Source organism: Cannabis sativa, chromosome 3 (assembly GCF_029168945.1).
Source record: "Cannabis sativa cultivar Pink pepper isolate KNU-18-1 chromosome 3, ASM2916894v1, whole genome shotgun sequence".
Lineage (NCBI taxonomy): Eukaryota > Viridiplantae > Streptophyta > Magnoliopsida > Rosales > Cannabaceae > Cannabis > Cannabis sativa.
This window is the reverse complement of record NC_083603.1, coordinates 46233508-46251864: the sequence shown is the minus strand read 5'-3', so window position 1 is coordinate 46251864 and position 18357 is coordinate 46233508. Positions and strand designations below refer to the sequence as shown.

Below are 18357 nucleotides of genomic sequence, written 5' to 3'. Positions count from 1 at the left end.
TAGCATTTTTTTTTTGCAATGAAGAGTCTATGTTGCATTTTTTGTTGCCATTTAGGGGGAGCTTTTAGTTAAACTTTTAATTTTCTTAGGGGGTGCATTTGTTTTAGGACCATGGTTTTTTTAGCATGGATTATGCTCAATGAAAAGGGATAAATATTTATCCTTTGTGTAAAGTGTTGTGTTTGTTGTTTGGTTGTTTAACGTCTTTAACATCTTTGTTTTTACCTTTGTTTAGACACTGTTATATTTTGATGGTTGTTTTTTTCTTTTTTTTTTTGTACTGGTATTGTTGTCATTGACCGAAATTTGCAAGGGGAGATTGTAAGAACTAATATTTTTTTGTAGTTACAAATTAGGGCCAGTTGCGTTTGGAGTTCGTGGTGTTTTGTCTGGGGTTTATACCGTTAGTGATAGTCCACGTCAATAAAGATATTTTGGATTTTAATTATTCTGATGGTAACAACTGTCTATTTTGGGGTTCATGGTTTAGCTGGGTATAAACACAACTTCTTGTTATTGTGTTGACTAATCTTTTTGATCGGAGATTACGAATTACATTTCTTTCTTCTTGTTTCGTCTTTGTGTTCCATAGCAGGTTTGAATCTTGAGTGGTGTTAATCCAAAGGTGGCGATCAGAGTTTGAAGATGTTGAGTTCAGGCTAAAGGGATTTCAGTTATGTATTCATCACTAGATCCAAAGGGAGTTCAAATTGAAGAAAATTGTTGAAGAAAGCTCATCATTCACACAAGGGGATGTTGTGTCTCCAACCAAGGGACTTAGTTGGTTTGGGTATAGATTCACTGTATTTTCTAAAAGAGTGTATTGTTTACAATATTCTTTAGGTGTTGCTATTTTTAAGATACATCTTTGAATATAGTGAAAGTTATTACCCTGGTTCGAGGAACCCAAGCACTAGCCGGCTAGAATGAGTTTCTGAGGAAGATGAAGCTTATAAATTTCTAGTGTTGAATCTTTTATTTTGTTTTTATATTCAAGCATAAATCAAGATAAAATTGATCCAAATATGAAAAAGATAAGTTAGACAAAAACTTGGGGTTTACACCTTCCTTGACCACAAGTGTTGCATAATGAAGCCAATTACCTTCATTGTCAGCTTGAGACATCATTTGATACCATAAAACCCATGATTGATTTTGCAAATTAGAGGTCGGAACCTCAACAAGATCCACTCTAGAATGGTGAGCGCTCTGCCCAGGTGAAATTCGCACATCCAGCTAGAAAATAGAACTCCAACGCACCCTGAAAAAATCTATCTTCAACGCTGATCTCCTCTTCCCCTTTTGTATCCTATTGTTTCTGGTTTGAATGGAGCTCTACAAGGACTGTCGTAGACAACGAAGACTGAATTGCATACTTCAAAGAATCCAAAATAATGTTCGGTGAATCCGTCCCATGCTTCGGTAAGTCACGCGTAGGCTTCAGAGAGGGTTCTTTCTTCTTTGCTATTCAAAGAGAGAGAACCATTTTATATGCCTCTGTTATAAAATAGTCTTTTATTATATGTTGGGATCCCATAAAATTTATTCTCAAAATATTACAAGTTATTTCATACAGGTCGACCTAAGCGACAAAATAGAATTTCTATACAATTACCTGCTAAACCCAACCCTCGTGGTCTAGCTTGCTCAGAACATGTACAAGTCATCTTCAAAACCCTTGAACTCATGGTTGACCCGACACCGCCTTACCCTTGCCTGCATAATAGAGCATCCGTTAGCCAAGGCCCAACAAGACAGAATAATAAAATAATATAAACATTTATATAATCACATTTCAACAAGACAGAATAATAAAATAGTATAAACAATAATAAAATTAAAGATAAGTTATTTTTTTGTTACTTCTCCTTCCTTATTGCGTTCAAAAATAATATTTGAAATAAGTGGGACAAAATTACATAGTGAAACAATCACTGAGAAATAACATTAATTGAGGAGGTGGAACCTCTTGTCTCTAGACTCTCCATCATTAACTTGATGTTTTAGTTTCTCTTTGGTATAAAATTTTCATATTAGTAAAAAAAATAAAAAAAACAAGTATTATATATGAACGACATAATGAACAGGCTAGACATGTCATTTAAGAATAAGTGGAGCTAAAAAAGATATCATGTGAATGAAAAAAAGACAAAGTATGTGGAAAATAATTTGTAGAAAGTAGACAGAGAAAAATGACGTTTTATTGTTATCGTCAATTGATTTCTGAACGACAAGCATCATCATTGGCTCTGGTTGTGCGGTAGGATGACTGAGAACCAGAGAGAAAGAGAAAAAAAACGTGATCTAGTTGGTGGATAGGAGGAATTAATTTGTGGCCCAGATGTAGCCACTACAAAAAATTAGGCCTAGGACAAGTCATCGTTTAAGGTATTTTCACACCAGCGGGAGAAATTCGCATTTTTTTGGGATTAAGTTCCTCTACCGATGTTCTCGATATTAGTTTTACCGAGGATAATTTATTTCCCTTTATTTTTCACCTGCTCTTTCTCTTCCCAAACCCACATAAACCAAAATCCTCCAAACCCACATTAGACCAGTCTTCTTCCTTTTCTCTCAGCCCTGGCATCCCCCTCCCTCACCGACGTCTTCCTCCAACTCCAATGTCTTCTCTTAGCTCCAACGACTTGGTCCTCAAAGTTACACAGTAAGTTATCAATATCTACATAATATTGAAATATGTTTTTTCCACTTTGAGTTTTTTTCTTACTAAAATGTAAATTAATTGGGTTGATCTTAGATTTTTGGTTAGCTGGCCTCGACTTCTTCTATAGTTGTGGAAAATGAATCAAATCAAAATCAAGGTTTATCTAGGACTTTTGTTGAACATTATGATTTTTCATTGATTGTGAAAGCTAAAATTAATTTTTGTTTATTTCTTAGGATTTGGTACTGATTTTATTGTTGTTAGTGTTATTTTTGATTGGGTATTCCATTTTATCTTAAGTTTTACCAACTTTTTCTGGGAGAAAAAGGTGTTTTATTTGGTATAACTTTGATATGACTGAAACTCATTATGCACATTTTTTTTTAAAATAGTATGTAGGATTTGAGAAGGAAGGAAGAAGAAGTTTTGAGATGTTTCAGAGATTATGTTCTTCAATTCCTTACTTTTAGAGATGTTTTGTTTAATTCAATTTTCATTATGTATATATATTTTTTTGGGGGTCTATTTGGTTAGTAGAAAAATTTAATAGAGAGAGAAAATGAAATTGATTTTGATATTCCTATATATTTGGTACTTTTAGTTGTGTACTTAGTTTTCATATTGAACAAAATCAATAGTTGTGATTTTATGAAGAACTTCAACAAATTTACCTTTTTCCTTGAATGAAATCAGATATTTGATAATCTTGTAAATTGATATGTGTGCTAATTACTTAATTACTGCATTAGTCTCGTGTATGTTCAGGCCCTATATATACATATATATATATATACATTGTTTTTGAACTAATTATTTCATTTTCACTAATTATAAACTTTTGGTTTGACTTTTCACTCTTTTGACAAAAAAACTACTGTTATCATCAATTTTCAAATGCTAAAAGGAAAAGTATTAAAGATTATAGGCATTGTAGGAAATTTAAGATAGTCTTTTACTATTCTGCCCTTACACCAACAAAACAAACAAATCAATTTCCAAGGTCACTTTCGACCTTTAACTGTTCACTTTGACTTTTCAAAGTCAGTCCCAAAACGACTTCGTTTTGTCTTTGAACAAAACCAAAGAAGGGATCGAGAACCTTCTCATTCACTCCCTTACTCTCTGAAATGCTAGAAACCCTAGCAGAGAGTTTCTCTCTGAGAAACTCGAACCCTAGCCCTTGTAAACCCAGAAATCAAAGCCTAAACACAACACACAGATCAGATCTACAATGATCTGATCTATACACAACCACACACACAAACAGAAATAGATCAGAGTTAGAAAACACCAGGATTTTGCCAAAGTTCACCAATAAATTGGTTACGTCTCCGTTTGAGCTGCTCCTCAAAGATGAGAGCTCGATTTCCACTAAATCTTGCTGTTCAGAAGTACATCAATGGAGATTCCAAGTCACAAGTAAATTTCTGACTGGTAATCTCTTTTATTTTACAAGTTTTAGTGTTTAATCCCTCTTCCTAACAATTTCTAACTCTTGTTTTTTTTTTCTTGTACATGCAAGGCTATTTCCTTCTTCTCCTTCAAGCTCAGAACTCCTGGATCTTGAAGTGAACTCTCCACCTTCTAAATCTAAGCTTGAGTGCAGGTATATATAGATCTAGGGTTTCTGGTTTTATTTCTGCATGTGATAGTTAGTTAGTTATAGAAATTAGTTAGGTGTGAATTTAACCAAATCCATTCTAACTAATTTCTGTTAGGGATTATAGAGGCCGAAGGCCAACTTAGGGCTTTACTTGTAATTACTGTTCTGTCCTTTGTATTTAGTTAAATATCAGTGTAAGTGGAGGTTTAATCTAAGAATTTCCACCTAAACCTTCACTGAGCTGATATTGCAGTGGTCGAGTTAAATCTCAGGGTCATAGCTCTGTGATCCAAGGATCACATTATCCTTGATCCAACCTTATTAAGTTTAAACAATGTTTAAACTTAGATAGGGTGATCACTTTAGTCCCCATGTCTGCAGGATTCTCTTCTGTAGGCACCTTGTCAATATTTATGTGTCCCTGTGTCACTTTGTCTCTGATGAAGTGATACTTTATCTCTATGTGCTTAGTTCTGTCATGGAACATAGGAATTCTGCATAGGTGTACACAACTCTGGCTATCAGAGTAAATTACTGGTTTTGAGTCTAGTAATCTTAGCTCTTCTAGGACTCCTTTAACCCATATACTTTCTTTAATGGCTTCTGTAGTTGCAATGTATTCTGATTCAGTTGTGGATAATGCCACAACTGGTTGTAATTGGACTTTCCAACTTACACAATTTCCTCCCAATAGCAATATGTAGGCTGATGTAGATTTTCTACTATCTCTGTCCCCAGCATAGTCTGCATCACTGAAGCATTCTATTGCTGTTTTTCCTTGTTGTTTCTTGTATTTGAGTCCTAGTTTAGTTGTCCCAATTAAGTACCTTAGTAACCATTTCATAGCAAGCCAGTGTGTCTTACCAGGATTTGTCATGAATCTGCTAAGTACACTAATAGCATAAGCTAGGTCTGGTCTAGTGCTTACCATTAAGTACATAACAGATCCAATAGCATTAGCATAGGAAATTTTACTCATTTCCTCCTTCTCTGCTTTGCTCTCAGGACATTGCTTCTTAGATAATGTAAACTGTGTAGTTATAGGTTGGCTAGCAATTTTAGATCCCTTCATTGAGAATTTCTCAATTATTTTATAGATGTAGTCCTCCTGATTTAGGCTAAGTGTCCCTTCTGCTCTGTTTATCTTAATAGAGATTCCTAGAATCTTAGTAGCTTCCCCTAGATCTTTCATTTCAAACTCAGTCTTGAGTAGCCCCTTCATTGTGTTTACTCTTGCTCTTTCCTTACTGATTATAAGCATATCATCTACATACAGAAGTAGATATATGACTTTATTAATATCAGTTCCTTTGTAATACAAACAGTGGTCATAGTAACTTCTAGAAAATCCTAGCTTTAGCATAAATCCATCAAACCTTTTATTCCATTGCCTAGGTGACTGTTTTAACCCATACAGTGACTTTACTAACTTGCAGACATAGTTTTCCTTCCCCTTTTCAGTATAGCCTTTAGGTTGTCTCATATAGATCTCCTCCTCTAGTTCACCATGTAGGAAAGCAGTAGTAACATCCATTTGGTCTATTTCCAGGTTGTGTTGAGTTGCTAGACTTAGCATTATCCTTATAGTCTTGTATTTTGCAACTGGAGCAAACACTTCATTAAAATCTATGCCTTCTTTCTGTGTAAATCCCTTGGCCACTAACCTGGCCTTATACCTTATAGGTTCTCCCTTAATTCTGCCTTCTTTTTCCTTGAATAACCATTTGCAATCAACTACACTCTTGTCTTTAGGTTTAGGCACCACAACCCAGGTTCTATTTTTCTTAAGAGATTCCATCTCTTCATCCATTGCACCTTTCCATTTCATGGAATTTGGTCCTTTAATGGCCTCTTTATAAGACTGAGGTTCATTATTTACCATTTCCAACTCACTCATAAAGGCATATGCAATGTCTTCATCCCATATGTTAAAACTGTACTTAGGATTAGGTCTTGGTACCCTTCTGCCTCTGTCCCTGACCAATTGATAATCCCCCAAGTCATCTTGAGTCCCTTCATCAATAATGTCAGTGTTGTCCTCATCAGGTTCAACTCGAACACAGTCCCTGTGTTCCACCTGAACCTGTTCTCCCTGGTTCTGTTCAGGTGTGTTCACTGTTTGTTCCACCTGAATAGAGCCAGTTCCTTCATTTGCAGTGTTACCTGTATTTTCAGTGTCTTTTGTACCTGCACTAGGGTTAGATGAAATAGGCAAACATGGAAAAATATCTTTCTTAAATATTACATCCCTGCCATTAATGGTTTTAAATCCCCTTTGTTCCCAAACCCAAAGCCTATAGCCTTTAACTCCTTCTGGATATCCCAGAAAAACACATTTCATAGCCCTAGGTTCTAATTTTCCAACACTTTGGTGTGCATATGCTGCACAACCAAATACTCTAAGATTAGATAGATTAGGAGGTTTACCAGACCATTTTTCTTCAGGAGTCTTGAATCCATTTGCACTGGATGGACTTCTGTTGATTAAATAAACAGCTGTTAAAGCTGCTTCCCCCCCAGAATCCTTGTGACAACCCAGATTGCAACAGCAAGCATCTCACTCTGTTGAGAATGGTTCTGTTCATTCTCTCTGCAACTCCATTCTGTTGGGGTGTAATTCTAACTGTCTTGTGTCTCTGTATACCATTTTCTTTACAATAATTGTTAAACTCTTCATTACAAAATTCCAATCCATTGCCAGTCCTTACAGTTTTTAATTTTTCATTTGTTAAATTTTCCACAAGTGTTCTCCACTGTGTAAACTTAGAAAAAGCCTCATTTTTATGTTTTAAAAGAAAAATCAGACTTTTCTTGAAAAATCATCAACAATAGATAGAAAATAGACACAGCCTCCATGAGTACTTGTTTTCTCTGGTCCCCACAGATCAGAGTGAACATACTCTAGGATTTTCTTAGTGTTGTGTGTGCCAGTGGAAAATTTCAATCTATGATGTTTTCCAAGCACACAACACTCACAAAAATCAAGTTTACATACCTTGTCTTTACCTAGCAGATTTTGTTCACTCATTAGTTGCAATCCCTTCTCACTTATATGCCCTAGCCTTTTGTGCCAAATCATTGCATTTGAGTCATCACTGTTGCTGTGTGCAGTGTAGTTACAAGGTACAACTGGTGTGCCTTTTAAGTAGTATAAACCTCCATCTTTGTGTCCTTTCATGATAGTTAGAGCCCCTTTGCTTATTTTCATTTGGCCAGATTCAATTTTGCTCACAATTCCTTGGTCATCTAGAACACTTAGTGAAATTAAGTTCCTGGCTAGATTAGGAACATATCTAACTTCACTTAGGGTTCTGACCATTCCATCATACATCTTAAAACTGATTGAGCCTGATCCTTGTATGTCACATGTTTGGTTGTTTCCAAGTATAACTCTGCCCCCATTTGATTTCCTGAAATCAAACATAAAATTTTTATTGTTAGTCATGTGGAAAGTGCAACCAGAGTCAAGGATCTAACTTGGTACACTTCACCACTTTCATATCCATCTGTTACATTTGCATCATGCATATCAGGTTTATTTTTAGAGTTTGAGTATTTAGAATCTCCCTGTCCATGTGGTTTTTGTTTGTTATTTCTTTTCAAGAAGTAACAATCTCTTTTAAAGTGCCTAGGTTTACCACAATTGTAACAACCATTAGTTTCATCAGGATTCCTTGTGTTTGAATTTGATTTTCCTCTTTGATAGCCTCCTGGTTTGTTTGAGTTTCTGCCTTGACTTCTACCTCTGTTATTCCAAGGTTTTCTTGGACCTGGTTTTCCTCTACTCAAATTAACTTCTCCATTTGAGTTTCCACCTTTCTCTGTTCTCATCTCTAAGTCTTTAGATTTGAGTGCAGAAATCACCTCCTCTAGGGTTATAGATGTCCTTCCATACTTAATAGCAGTCTTAACTTCTCTGTACGATTCAGGTAGAGAATTTAAGATGATTATAGCCTGGTTTTCATCACTTAGTGCCTCATTTTCCCCAGAATTTGCAAGTTCAATATGCATCCTTAAGAATTCATCCAAATTTTGATCAAGAGATTTGGATGAACTCATCTTAAAACCAAAAATCCTTTCCTTCAAGAAAATCTTGTTGGTTAGAGATTTTTGTTGAAACTGTTCTTCCAGTTTCTTCCAAATATGGGCAGGGGTTTCTTCCTTGTCTATTAATCTGATTATGGCATCCGATAAGTTGAAAATCATGATTCCAGTTGCAGTTTCCAAGTATTCTTCTTGTTGAATCTTGGTAGTCCCTTCTGGCCATTCTATAGGATCATTAAGCACTCTCAACAGTTTCTGTTGGGCCAAGAGTGACTTAATTTTTCTCCTCCAAATCCTGTAATCACCAGAACCATCAAATTTGTCAATGTCAACCTTTAAATTGCTCATAATTAATGAATTTAAATAATATCAAATAAAGATAAGTAATAATAAGCAATTTAGTTATAAAGATTATTGTAAAGTATCCCAGAAATCCTTTGTTAAAGATTTCAAGTTGATCTGGTTGAGTTCTTTGAATTTCTTGTTTGTGTTTCTTGATTTCTTGCTTGAGTTTTCTTCCTTCTTGATTAGTTTGAATGTTGATCTTTTTCCAACTTTAACCAAGCTCTGATACCATTGTAGGAAATTTAAGATAGTCTTTTACTATTCTGCTCCTACACCAACAAAACAAACAAATCAATTTCCAAGGTCACTTTCGACCTTTAACTGTTCACTTTGACTTTTCAAAGTCAGTCCCAAAACGACTTCGTTTTGTCTTTGAACAAAACCAAAGAAGGGATTGAGAACCTTCTCATTCACTCTCTCACTCTCTGAAATGCTAGAAACCCTAGCAGAGAGTTTCTCTCTGAGAAACTCGAACCCTAGCCCTTGTAAACCCAGAAATCAAAGCCCAAACACAACACACAGATCAGATCTACAATGATCTGATCTATACACAACCACACACACAAACAGAAATAGATTAGGGTTAGAAAACACCAGGATTTTGCCGAAGTTCACCAATAAATTGGCTACGTCTCCGTTTGAGCTGCTCCTCAAAGATGAGAGCTCGATTTCCACTAAATCTTGCTGTTCAGAAGTACATCAATGGAGATTCCAAGTCACAGGTAAATTTCTGACTGGTAATCTCTTTTATTTTACAAGTTTAAGTGTTTAATCCCTCTTCCTAACGATTTCTAACTCTCTGTTTGTTTTTCTTGTACATGCGAGGTTATTTCCTTCTTCTCCTTCAAGCTCAGAACTCCTGGATCTTGAAGTGAACTCTCCACCTTCTAGATCTAAGCTTGAGTGGAGGTATATATAGATCTAGGGTTTCTGGTTTTATTTCTGCATGTGATAGTTAGTTAGTTACATAAATTAGTTAGGTGTGAATTTAACCAAATCCATTCTAACTAATTTCTGGTAGGGATTATAGAGGCCGAAGGCCAATTTAGGGCTTTACTTGTAATTACTGTTCTGTCCTTTGTATTTAGTTAAATATCAGTGTAAGTGGAGGTTTAATCCAACAGGCATGTATAATAATACAAGTTTACTAGCTTTGTTATAGTTTTGATATTATTTCTTATTTGTGTTGTATACTATACTCTACTAACTAAGTTAGTTTATACTTTTCTAGTACTGCAATTTCTACTGGGGCATCAAAATAATATTTGTAGTTAATATTAAAGTTAGTAATAAATATTATATGCTTATTATGAAAACACTAATTATCTTTTTTTTAATCTTTAAGAAGTTGTTCATATAAATGTATTTTTTAAATAAATGTGGTGATTTTATATTTAAAGTTTGAATTGTATATTGGCTTATACTTTTTCTTCATTGTTGTAAGAAACTGCTCAATCTTTCATTATAAAATTTATGGCGCTACTTAGACGTACAATTTTAAATTGAATATTGAATAAGCAAAAATGTACTTTAGATGATATCAAGAGTTATGAAAGTTAAGAGTAACCGTTCCTAATGACGCCTATGGAGGATATCCTTATGTATTGTAAATGCATATGTTTACTAAGTGATTATGAAGGTTGGGTTTGTATATTAAAAGTATTGTTAGAAATATTTATTATAAAGACATTTTATATAATATTACTCATGTAATTGTCTTAATTTCAATTTATCTTCTATTAATCTTAACTTTATTATTATTTTTTTAATAGTGAATTTTAGTTAATAATGTATATGTTTTTATATGGATATATAATATTAGCTTATGTTTTATATGGACAAAACAATATTAGCTTATTTGTGATTTTATTTTTTAATTTGTAAAAGGGTTTTATCGTGCACAATGTTTTCGGTATAAGTTTTACCGACCACTTTTTATATGTCCTCATTAAAAAGTTGTTTGCACCGAGGAAGCGTTATCGAGGACCTTCTAACGAGAACATATTCTCGTTACATGGTTCTACCGAGGACATTCGGAGCTATACCAAGAACATATGTCCTTGTTAGAATAAATCTCATTTTACTACTACAAATATCAGAATTCGCGACGGTCCTAAAAATAATTTTTTTCGGGGACCGTCGCTAAAAAAATTAATTAACTATTTAAAACTGTCGAGAAAAATTTAGTATTCCCGACGGTTTAAAATTGTAGTAAACAAAATAGGCGACGTTTTTTTTAATAAAATACAATTTTTAATGGACCTTTATAGGCGACGATTTTAAACCGTCGCCTATAAGGGTCTATTGAAAAATCATCACCTACTTCTTGCCACATTTTTTACCTGCCCACCTACTCTTTTTCTATTTCCCACATGCCCACCTATATCTTCTCACCTATTTCTTCTCCATTTTTCACACCCTAAAACGAAAATCTTAACTCTCCGAAACCCCACCCACGCCTCCGCACCATCGCCCTCCTCTCTCGCCGTCTTCCTCCCTCTCTTGATCTCAATTTCTTCTTGTCTCTCTCGTCCATCAATCTCCACCCACCCCTCCTCCCGTCAGTCTCCCTCTACACTTCGTCGCATGCGTCAGACCACCACCACCTCCCGTTGGTGTCCCTCTCATCTTCGTCTCATAGGTCGAACCACCACCACCTCCCGTCCGTCTCCCTCTCTCTCCAAGCTCGGTATAAATACATTTATTTATTTATATACTTTTTTATTTGTTATATATATTTATTTTGTTATTGTATAAATTTAATGTGTTTTAAAGTTAGTTGTTATTGTAACAAAATTAATTAATTTTTTATTTTAATTTAGGTAAAATTGTAAAGCTAATGGAGGAAAAAAAAATGGAGGAAAATATAGATTTTAATGGCAGAAAAATCTGTATTTTTTTTTTTACATTCCTGACGTTTTAAAATTATCGCCTATAACAGGGTATAGGCAACAGTTTTAAACCCGTGTTATAGGCGACGGTTTTAAACCGTCGGGAAACCCACATTAGCGACGATTTTGAACCGTCGCCTATTATGCCCGTTTTAGGACGGTCGTATAGGTGACGGTTATAGAAACCGACGAGAATACTTTAAACGACTATTTAAAAATGTCGGGAAAACTCATTTTTGTAGTAGTATTTTTTGTAGTGAGGAGATTGCATCGAAGTAGAAAATTCACATAATATTAGGTTAAGACAAACTGAAACCCTAATGTTTGAAATTAAAGGTTTGTTTTTTTATATGGGAGGAAGATGGGTCAAGCGGTTCTGCAAAAAAAAAATAATTAAGTGTCATTTTTAAAAACTAATTAATTATTCAAAAATTTATTTTAGAACATGTGAAAGTTTAATATTTGTAAAAAAAAAAAGTTTTATTGTAAATATTTTAATTAAATAATTTTATTATTTAAAAAATTATAATAAGAATTTAAATATAAAAATAAAACTATTTATAAATATTATCCTAAAAAATTTTGTTTAATATTTAAATTGAAAAATTAATTATTTTAATTCTTAAAAAAATTACATATTGGTAACCTCTTATTTCAGGTTAAAACAAATGTAACCAACATAGTTACAATAAAAATATAATCATTCAGTACTTACTTATCTATATATATCACTTTTAGGTATATTTATGTGTAAGTTTATGTTTTGAGTTGTAATTCTACTCATCTTCTTTTTTTTTATTATTTATATATTGGTATTTTTTTTTTTTTTTCATTTTGAATTGTAATATTTTTTTTTTCAATTTGATGAGTATATATTCCACTAAACAAAGTTTTACATCCTAGTAGCATCATTTAAAATCTACCATTTTTTTACAATTGTTCACAACTGTTTAAACCATTCTAAATTCTTCCTTGTCGCTTTTTTAGACATTACAATCTGAATTCTACTCTTAACATCATATTTAATTCTTTTTACATTTATATTAATTGTATAAATTTTCATATTTCAGAGAGCTTCATTCTTGCACCACCATATGTGGTATGTTATTGCTGCTAATGTTGCTAAAAAATTGGTGCTAAAATCTATTCATTTTTTAATCTATGCAGCCACTATAGTAACCTCAAAATTGATACTGCTGTAATTTCCCAATTCAACCACCCAGTTGTAACATTTTATTTAATTTTCTTTTGTCTTTTTATGTTTTTGAATCGAGTACGTTGTAATAGTGATGATGTTATTTATTTATTTATTTTTTTTGACATGAAATTGCAACTTCATTAATTTAGCATTCTGAATACAGGATATTCTAAAGATCACGGGGGATAGAAGGCCCCAGAATGCTACGACCAGTTAGAGATCGTGCATGCCTAGCAACATAGTGGACAACCCGATTTGCTGATCGTCTAACAAAACGTAAATAAACATCAGAAAGAGAGGATAATAAAATTCTACAATCATTAACAACTAAGCCAAACACATAAGTCATTAACTGAGTAGAATGAATAGCCTGAACGGCGAGCATGCTGTCACTCTCGATCGTAACTCCCTTCCAATGGTTTGCCTTGATCCAACTAAGTGCTTCTTTGATACCCATTGCTTCAACCACTTCAGATGGAAAGTGAAGAGGGGAACCAAGATGGTCACGGGCCACCATCCCGTAACCATAAGAATTTTCCTGCTCAAATGAAGCTGCATCAATATTAATCTTGATGGTTTTCAACACCGGTTTGACCCAAAGCTCATTCCTATCACCTAAATTGTTGAGAAATATAGATGAGAGAGAAGTAATATCCTGAGCTTTTCTCCAATGATCAAGAGAAGTATTTGCTGATGCCATAACCTCATTCAGAGAGGAAGATTGTTTCTTCCACACTTTTTTATTCCACGCATTCCACAGTGCCCAACAAACCATAGCAATTTTACACATATCTTCAGTCGCAAAAGAAGAAAATATGTGTTCAAGCCAAGAGGTAAAAGTGTCAGGGGGTACGGGCAATGAACTCCAATAAACTGCCAGCAGGAAGCAGCCAGAGCACACTCAATCAAGGCATGAGAAGTGTTTTTGGGATGTGTTTCACAAATGGGGCAAAGGACAGACACATCTACATGTTTAGTAACAAGATTGAGACAGGTTGGAAGGCACTTAGTCAAGGCCCGCCACAACATGTTTTTGACTTTTGGTGGTATCTTCAGTTGCCATAACTCTTTCCAGAACCCGAAATTATTAGAAGCAGGTCTAGTGGACTTGCTCTGTTGAAGCAAGGCGTACGCACTTCTTACACTGAAACTCCCATTTGGTTCACCAGTCCAGTACCAACAGTCATCATCAAAAGTGTGACTCAAAGGGAGACCGAGAATAAGAGAAGCGTCTCGGGGGTTGAACATATCCATGATTAAATCATAATCCCAACACAGCGAATCAATCAAGAACAATGCCGAAACATTCTGATTCAAGAGCCTAGGATTGTTGGTTGTAACAAATGGATTGTCCTTATCAGGAAGTCACGGAGCATCAAGAATTCTTGTGTGCATACCGGTACGGATAGTACGACGGACTCCAAGTTTAAGGAGGTTTTGAGCACTCCAAATGCTTCGCCACACAAAGCTGGGGTTGGAGCCAAGGTCAGCACTGAGGAAATCTGAGTGGGGAAAGTATCTTGCTTTATAGACCCGACTAAGAAGAGAGTTAGGATTACATAAGAGACGCCATCCTTGTTTGGCTAGCATAGCAAGATTGAAATCACTTAAATGAAGAAATCCCATTCCCCCGAGGTCTTTATGGGTAGCCATTCTCTCCCAAGACATCCATATAATTCCATTTCCTTTGCTTGAACTAGTCTTCCACCAAAATCGGGCCATAAGCTTTTCAATCTCATCACAAGTGCCAGTGGGAATGAGGAAAACACTCATGGCGTAAGTAAGAAGTGATTGGATAACCGTTTTGAGAAGAATCTCCTTACCAGCTCTAGAGAGATACTTATCATGCCATTTGTTCAAACGGTTTATGACTTTGTTCTTTAAAAACCCCAAAATAGCATTCTTGTTTCGGCCAATGATGTTAGGGAGTCCCAAGTAGTGACTGCCTTTGGAAGTTTCGACCATGCCCAGGATACTACAAATACTTTCACAGATAGAGGAGCTTGTATTCGGACTGAAGAAAATATTAGACTTAGAAGCATTGAATTTCTGACCTGAAGCATTCTCAAAAGAGTGTAGAAATGGAGGAGATTGGTGGCAGCATCATTGGTAGCTTGACAAAACAAGTAGCTATCATCTACAAAGAGCATGTGGGTGATAGACGGGGCACGGTTAGCAACACAGATACCACGAAGACTTACTCTTGATTCGGCTTGATGTATCAAGGAGGAGAATCCCTTTGCACAGATGATAATGAGGTAAGTGGAGAGAGGATCGCCTTGACGGATTCCTCGGGAAGGAACAATAGGTCCTATGATTCGGCCATTGTGCACAACAGAGTAACGAACCAAAGACACACATTGCATGATCAAATTTACCCATCTGTCAGCAAATCCCATCTTAGACATGATAGCATGAAGACAACCCCATTCAACTCGATCATAGGCTTTACTCATGTCTAATTCAACTGCCATAAAACCTTTTTTTCCTTTGGTCTTTCTTTTTAAGTAGTGCATAACTTCAAAGGCGACCATGACATTATCAGAGATAAGACGACCAGGAATGAAAGCACTTTGAGTGTCAGAGATTACCTTATCGATAATATGTCGCATCCTATTACCAAGGACTTTTGCAGCAACTTTGTAAAGCACATTACACAGAGCAATAGGACGAAGGTCGGCCATAGAGGAGAAGTTCTTCTTTTTCGGAATCAAAACAAGGTTAGTTTCATTAATCCCAACAGGAAAAGAACCAGTGATGAAAAAATCATTAACAAACTTGATAACATCCTTACCAACGGTTTCCCAATGAGTTTGGTAGAACCCTGGACCCATGCCATCAGGACCTGGCGCTTTGTCAGGATGCATTTGAAATAGAGCTTGTTTGACTTCCTCATCTTGGATAAGCTGAAGGAGATCATTATTTTGAGCAATGTCAACCAAGAAATTGACCCCATTGATAACCAAATGATACTGGGAAACATTAGCAGTGTAGAGAACAGAGAAATAATCAGAAATGACAGTTTCAAGACCTGAATCCCAGTCTTATAGAACCCCGCGGCTATCTTACAAGACATTAATTTGATTATTGCGTTTTCGGGTACTTGTAGAAGCATGAAAATATTTACTATTTTTATCTCCTCCATGTAACCAGTGTTGTTTTGACCGCTTCTTCCAATAAAGTTCTTGTTGGGCCAGGATTTCAAAATAATTAGTTTGCTCAGTAATGAAATTCTGCACATCAGTAGCATCAGTACTACTTTTCAAACGAGCCAAATTCTGCTTGCTTTTAGAAATACGAGTTTTGAAATTACCTGTAAGAGTTCGACCCCAAGAATCCAAGCAATACCACAAGCTTTGATTCTTTCAGCAAGAGAAAGACGTTGATTATTGTTCCAGCAGTCTTCTACTAACTTGGAGCAAAGGGGCTCACAGCTCCAACAGTTTTCATACTGAAAATGGTATGTTTTTTTAGACATCCATGGAGGTTTCGGTTCAAGGAAGATCGGAGTGTCATCGGATGAAGAGAAGTCTCCATTGGTAAGAGTAGCTTGGGGAAAAGATTGAAGCCAAAGATGGGAAACAAGAGCTTTATTGAGCCGAATTTCCACACTTGAAGAAGTTCCTTTGCTGCGTTCCCAAGTAAAAGGGTATCCTCTAAGATCAAGATCAATTAAATCACAGCTTTGAAGGACATCTTGGAAACCGGCAATAAGAGAGGGGGGATAAGGGCAGCCACCTTTCTTCTCGGCTTGGCTTCCTATGTTGTTGAGATCACCAATTAAACACCAAGGAAGCTGAGAAAAAATAGCAAGGTCATGAATGAGCTTCCAAGTATTGAACCGCAAGCTTCGGTTTGGTTCACCGTAGATGCCCGTAAGACGCCATGGAATCGTATTGTGCATTACGATTTCTGCATCAATGAAATTATGTGCATATTGGAGTAAACGGACCTCCTCTTGGGCTTTCCAAAGAAGGGCAATCCCTCCTTTATGGCATTGGGCTTCAACACAAAAACTGCCTTCAAAACAAAGTTGGACTCTTAATCTTTCAATCACATCTTTTTTACATAGACTTTCAGACAAAAAAATGAAATTGGGCTTCTTTTGAACAACAATGTCCTTAAGGAATTGACAAGCCCGCGGGTTCCCAAGCCCACGGCAATTCCAACTAATACAATTCATACTGCTTGGTGGGCCTGGAATCCAGGACCCACCACATTCACATTTTTTGACCCACTTTCCATATTGACATCTACACGGCCCATAACCACTTCAGTATCAATTATCACAAACTCATTCCCATGCAATAAGGAGTCGTTGATAACAGCTTGATTTTTGTCAATTGCATATCTTTTCCTTTTTAATTCAGCATTGGTCAACTCCTCATCATCTTCCTGGCTATCATAAATGACAATTTCTTTTTGTCTGGGCATTGATTTCGGACGGTTGGCTGGTGGATTTCCCATAGAATCCGTGGCTGATTTAGTGGCAGGATTATCTCCACAATTTGTGGGATGTGGAGCCGATTGTGGGGAACCCGTGGATCTGCCAGGCCGGAGAAATGGAGATGCAGAAACTTGTTGGTGTCGTCGGGGCGTTGCCTTCATTCCGATCCCGTAAGGTTTGACGATGGAACTTGCTGGTGTGTCAAACAATCGGGGGCAAAACCTTTTGGAGTGTCCCATAAGACCACAGATAAAGCAAAAGAGTGGAACATATTCATATTTGAAGACAGCGTAGAAACTTTCTCCGTCACGTTTTCGGAATTTTATTCTTCGCTTTAATGGTTTATCAAGCGATAACGTAACCCGCACCCTGAGATATTCGCGCTAAACTCCGACAAAATTGTTTGGGTCAGATTCAATGAACGTTCCCATGTAACTAGCAGCATCGTGAACCACCTTCATCGTGAAAAACCCAGATTGCAGCTCGTGGATTTGAACCCACAGATCAATGGATTTTAAACTGAGGGTCCTGGGATTATCACCGTCTTTCAGTCGAGAAAAAATGATTTGTTTTCGATCATGTGTCCAAGGGCTACCAGTTATAACCCGTTGAATGTCCACTTCATGGTAGAACTGAAATAGAAATCAGTTTTGATCAAGTTGTTTGATGTACATACCTCTCCCGGGCTTCCACAGATCAGCCATAACATTTTGAAACACCCAAAAATCTGATATCTTTCCCGTGAGCAACCGGCCAACGAGACACCACCTTGTATCAATGGCTTCTTCTTCATCGTCATCCTCCCCGGTATTGTCACCATAGAAAACTTCATCTTCCTCTTCTTCCTCAATTTGGATATTCTGCCAACGATCCTCAATCTCTTTCATGTGACTGCTTGACGCCATGGAATACCAACGATGAACCAGGAAAATGGTTGGGACGAAAACAGAGCAAAAACAAACCAGGAAAACAGAGCAAGACAAAACAGAGTGAAAAGATCTAATTCAGATGATCAATCCAAAACAGCAAGTAGACAAAGCAAAACTTTTGCATACATTCGAACCACTCAAAAGAGAGAGACGAATGATAGTGATGATGTTATTTAATTCATCAATATGTAATTTTTTAATTAAATGAATTATCTCCTTGAAAAAAAGTTAAATG

The 18357-nt window shown here is 36.0% G+C and overlaps 2 protein-coding genes across 2 annotated transcripts; both read right to left on the bottom strand.

Annotated features, from left to right (window-relative positions):
• Positions 1 to 12915: 12915 nt before the first annotated feature.
• LOC115710350 (uncharacterized) lies at positions 12916 to 13446 on the bottom strand. The gene has a single exon (XM_030638720.2). It carries the CDS (start codon positions 13444 to 13446, stop codon positions 12916 to 12918), a length of 531 nt encoding a protein of 176 aa, XP_030494580.2.
• Positions 13447 to 14111: 665 nt separating this feature from the next.
• LOC115710349 (uncharacterized) lies at positions 14112 to 16929 on the bottom strand. Its single transcript, XM_061112596.1, has 3 exons — positions 16060 to 16929; positions 14801 to 15718; positions 14112 to 14624 (listed from the first exon to the last, which is right to left on the bottom strand). Exons 1-3 carry the CDS (start codon positions 16927 to 16929, stop codon positions 14112 to 14114), a joined length of 2301 nt encoding a protein of 766 aa, XP_060968579.1.
• Between the last annotated feature and the right edge of the window lie 1428 nt (positions 16930 to 18357).

Coding starts and splice junctions, on each gene's coding strand:
- LOC115710349 (XM_061112596.1), bottom strand. CDS start 16,929: ATGAATTGTATTAGTTGGAATTGCCGTGGGCTTGGGAACCCGCGGGCT. Junction 15,719..16,059: donor TTGGGGTCGAACTCTTACAG/GTAATTTCAAAA, acceptor AATGTTTCCCAG/TATCATTTGGTTATCAATGG. Junction 14,625..14,800: donor CTCTTTTGAGAATGCTTCAG/GTCAGAAATTCA, acceptor GGGTTTTTAAAG/AACAAAGTCATAAACCGTTT.
- LOC115710350 (XM_030638720.2), bottom strand. CDS start 13,446: ATGGCATCAGCAAATACTTCTCTTGATCATTGGAGAAAAGCTCAGGAT.